This window comes from Ceratotherium simum, chromosome 39 (genome assembly GCF_057802395.1).
Source record: "Ceratotherium simum simum isolate JZ-2026a chromosome 39, ASM5780239v1, whole genome shotgun sequence".
In the NCBI taxonomy this organism is placed as follows: Eukaryota; Metazoa; Chordata; class Mammalia; order Perissodactyla; family Rhinocerotidae; genus Ceratotherium; species Ceratotherium simum.
This window is the reverse complement of record NC_141938.1, coordinates 11,136,559-11,141,476: the sequence shown is the minus strand read 5'-3', so window position 1 is coordinate 11,141,476 and position 4,918 is coordinate 11,136,559. Positions and strand designations below refer to the sequence as shown.

The 4,918-nt window shown below is 50.8% G+C and overlaps 1 protein-coding gene across 1 annotated transcript; it reads right to left on the bottom strand.

The window, feature by feature from the left end:
- Positions 1-1,847: 1,847 nt before the first annotated feature.
- NFILZ (NFIL3 like basic leucine zipper) lies at positions 1,848-2,717 on the bottom strand. The gene has a single exon (XM_087425291.1). The coding sequence runs from the start codon at positions 2,715-2,717 to the stop codon at positions 1,848-1,850; it is 870 nt and encodes a 289-aa protein (XP_087281417.1).
- Between the last annotated feature and the right edge of the window lie 2,201 nt (positions 2,718-4,918).

Genomic DNA, 4,918 nt, shown 5'->3' with positions numbered 1-4,918 from the left:
AGCGCTGAGTATGGGGTGAGGGACCAGAATGAGGGGTGAGAAGGCAGAGGAGGGCCAGCAGTGATGTGTGGGGCTCCCCGTGCTGCCCAGGAGGAGCAAGGCTCTTGGCTCTGTGAGTGTGATAAACCCAGGGTGGCCAAGAACTAGCCCAGCCCCCAAACCTGGCAGCAGGGTGCCCACAAGGCCCAATGACCCAGCTGGCCGGTAGCATCCAGCACTCAGCAACGGCACCAGCCCAGAGGACCCCCCCACAACCCCCCCACAATTTGAGTTGAGGTCTTTTCATCGAGAATCTAACAAAAGCTCTGAAATGATTTTTTTAAAAAAGGGCCTTAGTAAGAAACTGAGGACGGAGGGCACTTTGATGAGCTCTGGGGCTCCAGGGTCCCTGGGAGACCCTCCCTGTGGAGTGGTCCCCTCTCTCATCCAGCTGGGAGTGTGTGTGCTGGGGCCGAGAGATCCTCAGGGGCAGCGAGCAGCCAGGGAGAGAGGGGAAACTGACCTCCCCCCCCAAGATATTGCTGACCTGTTCTGGTGGCTCAACGCTCTGACCCAAGACACAGACAAAGCCATCTGGACCGGGTAAGTCTGATCCCCAAACAGGTAGTAAGCAAGCCCCCAAGGAGACCCCAAGAAATGAGGATTCAGACATCCTGAGATGTTACCTCATGCTTCAGTATGGCCCTCACTATGTCCCCAAACCCCCACCACCAGCTCCAGAATAGGAACCCCAAAGCCAGGAGGGTGTCCTCACACTTGTCACTAAGCTGAGCACAGAGGGAGGGTCTAAAGATCATGACAGGGTGGGTGAGGGGACAAGTGAATTGTAAATAAATGAGTGAGAGAAGCAATGAAAGGTGACCAAATGAGCACATGAATGAGTGATTAAATGAATAAATGAATGAGAGAACAGATGGATGGGTGGATGGACAGATGGGTAGATAGATGGATGAATGAAGGGATAGGTGGGTTGACGGGTGGATAGGTGTTGTGGATAGATGGCTGAATGGTTGGATGGATGGATGGATGGATGGATGGATGGATGGATGGATAAGTGGATGGATGGATGGATGGATGGATGGATGGATGGATGGATGGATGGATGGATAAGTGGATGGATGGATGGATGGATAATTGGATGGATGGATGGATGGATGGATGGATGGATGGATGGATGGATGGATGGATGGATAAGTGGATGGGTAAGTGGATGGATGGATGGATGGATGGATGGATGGATGGATGGATGGTGGATGGATGGATGGATGGATGGATGATGGATGGATGGATGGATGGATGGATGGATGGATGGATGGATGGATAAGTGGATAGATGGATGGATGTATGGATGGATGGATGGATGGATGGATGGATGGATGGATGGATGGATAAGTGGATAGATGGATGTATGGATGGATGGACGGACGGATGGGTGGGTGGGTGGGTGAGTTGACGGGGGGATGGCTATGTGGATAGATGGCTGAGGGATGGAAGGAAGGAAGGAAGGGAGGAAGGAAGGAAGGAAGGAAGGAAGGAAGGAAGGAAGGAAGGAAGGAAGGAAGGAGGGAAGGAGGGAAGGAAGGAAAAGGGACTACCCAAAGCACATATTTTAGGCACGGTGGGAGCCATGGTATGATCCAAGATGAGACCCCAGCCCCTTTTCCTAAAGCCCTGGTCTGGACACTGAGAGGTGGAATCCCCCCCAGAGCCAGGGCACTCCCCTGCTTCCCACAGGCCTTGCCCAGTTCTGGAAGCTGGCTCAAGGCCAAGCCACTCATCTTCCCAGACAAACCCATGCTCAGTCCCAACCATGCCCTCGCAGGCTTGGCGTTGCCCAGGGGAAGCTCTCAGAAGGGGCCCCGGCCACCCTCCCAGCCTCGAGGTACTCTGCCCGAGGCTCGCGACTTGATGCGCAGTTTGTGGGGCAGGGAGGACTGAGCCAGACTCTCAGGATTGTTCCCTGGGACAGGGCAGGACACCCCAGGAGGCAACCCCACGGGATCAGCAGTGGGTGTCAGCAGCACATCTGAGAGCCCGGAGGCCCCGCAACTACTGGGCACAGGTGACCACAGCCCCCAGCAGGGCCTGAGCTCTGGTCTGGGCCCCCCATGCCCATCCAGGAGGTTACAGCTGAAGAAGGCAGCTGGGAGGGCAGCCTGCAAGGCCATGTCCATTCTCTTGGGAGTCGACGGTGCAGGGTCCTGGAGGGACCTGGGGGAAGGAGCCAGGCCAGTCCACCTGTGAGCCACCAGGCAGCCGCAGCATCCTGGAACCCCAGTGTCCAGCGAAGAGGGTCTGAAGACACAGCCATGGGAGCCAGGCAGAGATGGGAGTGGTTCAGCCCTAGGGCGGGGGTCTCCGGTCCAGGAGGCCTCCCACAGCACAGCCTGCAGGGGCAGGGTCCTGGTGCCACCAACAGGGGACAGGAGGCCAAAGCGATGCTTGAGCGCCCGCAGCTCAGCCCTGAGCAGAGCGTTCTCCTCCAGCAGCGAAGCCAGCCTGCCCTCGAGAGCTGCGTCATTGAGACGGCGCTTCTCCCGGGATCTCCTGGCGGCTTCATTGTTTTTCCTCCGCTTCTCCCAGTAAACCATGTCCTTCTTCTCTTCTGGCATGAACTCCCGCCGCCGACGCGTGGCCGGGCCCCTGCCCTGCACTCCCCGCAGGGTCTTGCTGCAACCCTGAGCCACATCTGGCAGGCCCAAGAGACCCACGTCCATGGCTGCCCAGGGAACCTGGGGAAGAGGAAAGATGTCTTGGATTGGAGGCAGGAGGCTGACCTGGGAGACCCTTCCCTCTAATTTAGTCTGCGTCTCCACCATCCCCAATGGGGGAGGGGCATGGATGGAGTGGGAATTGGGCTGGGGACCAGGGTGGAGGCAGAGAGAGGTGTAGCCGAGAGAATGGGGAGCTGGTGGGATGGTTTGATGCCTGATGGAGAAGTAGGTGAGGCCCCCAGAAAGAGGCTGCTTGGCTGGGAAAAGCTTAAGAGCAGACCACAGTCATGGAGAGCTGGTTGGGCTCTGTATCCTCAGGAAGATGCAGGCTCCTTCCCAGGCATTCTTACCACTGAGAAGGTCAGCAGACAAGCCAAGGGCTCAGTTCAATCTGAGCTCCAGCATGAGACTCTTGGAGACCCAGAGGGAGAGAGAAGGAAGGCTGAATCTAGAAAGACAGAATGTGTGTCCACGGAGTTAAACTGAGCCAAGTTGGAGTCAGAAAATAAGCTGTTACTCACGTGAACTGTTCCCAGGTTGTATACCAAGAACTCCTCCATTGGTGGCCAGAGTTTTGCACCTGCCCATCCATCCACCTACCCATACACTCATAAGGTCATCTATTCACCCATCCACCCATTCCACAGTCCATTTGTCCATCCCTATACCCACCTACCCAACCAACTCACCATCCATCCATTTATCCATTCATCCACCCATCTACCATCTTATTTATCCATCCATCCACTCATTCAAACATCCATCCATCCTCCAACCAATTGTACAATCATCTATCCATCTACCACCCACTCACTCATCCATCCATCTAACTGTCCATTCATTCACTGAAAGAGTCTTTTTTTTAAAACATTGTGCCCACAGGTAAAAAAAGAAAAAATAGACAAATGGTACTTGATGGAAATTTTACAATTTTGTGCATCAAAAGACATTATCCACAGAGCAAAAAGCCAACTCACAGAATGGAAAAAAAATATTTGCAAATCATATACCTGATGAGGGATTAATATCCAGAATATATAGAAAACTCAACAACAACAAAACCCGATTCAAAAACAGGCATAGGACTTGAATAGATATTTCTCCAAAAAAGATATACGAATGGCCAATAGCACATGAAAAGATGCTCAACATCACTAGTCATTAGGGAAATGCAAATCAAAACTACAGTGAGATACCACCTCCTATCCATTCGGATGGCTACTACCAAAAAGAAATGGAAAATAGCAAGTGTTGGCCAGCTGTGGAGAAATTAAAACCCTTGCGAACTGTTGTTGGGAATATAAAACGATGTAGCCATTGTGGAAAACAGTATAGCGGCTCCTTAAAAAATTAAAAGTAGAATTACCTGAAACCATGAAACTTCTAGAAGAAAATATAGGAAGTACGCTCTTCGACATCAGTCTTAGCAGCATATTTTCAAGTACTGTGTCTGACCGGGCAAGGGAAACAATAGAAAAAATAAATAAATGGGACTACATCAAACTGAAAAGCTTCTGCACAGCAAAGGAAACCACCGACAAAACGAAAAGACAACCTAACAATTGGGAGAAGATATTTGCAAACCATATATCTGATAAGGGGTTAATCTCCAAAATATACAAAGAACTCATACATCTCAACAACAAAATAAATTAACAACCCAATTAAAAAATGGGCAAAAGACCTGAACAGACATTTCTCCAAAGAAGATATACAGATGGCCAACAGGCACATGAAAAGATGTTCAACATCATTAACTATCAGGGAAATGCAAATCCAAACTACAATGAGATATCACGTCATACACGTCAGAATGGCTATAATTAACAACACAGGAAACAGTTCTTAGAGCAGACCACAGTCATGAAGAGCTGGTTGTGCTCTGTATCCTCAGGAGGGTGGAGAGGATGCGGAGAGAAGGGAACTCTCATACACTGCTGCTGGGAGTGCAAACTGGTGCAGCCACTACAGAAAACAGTATGGAGATTCCTCAAAAATTTAAGGATAGAACTACCATACGACCCAGCTATTCCACTGCTGGGTATTTATCCAAAGAACATGAAAACACACATGCATAAAGATACATGCAAGCCTGTGTTCATTGCAGCGTTATTCACAATAGCCAAGACTTGGAAGCCACCTAAGTGCCCATCAAGGGACGAATGGATAAAGAAGATGTGGTATATACACAATGGAATACTACT

Coding starts and splice junctions, on each gene's coding strand:
- NFILZ (XM_087425291.1), bottom strand. CDS start 2,717: ATGGACGTGGGTCTCTTGGGCCTGCCAGATGTGGCTCAGGGTTGCAGC.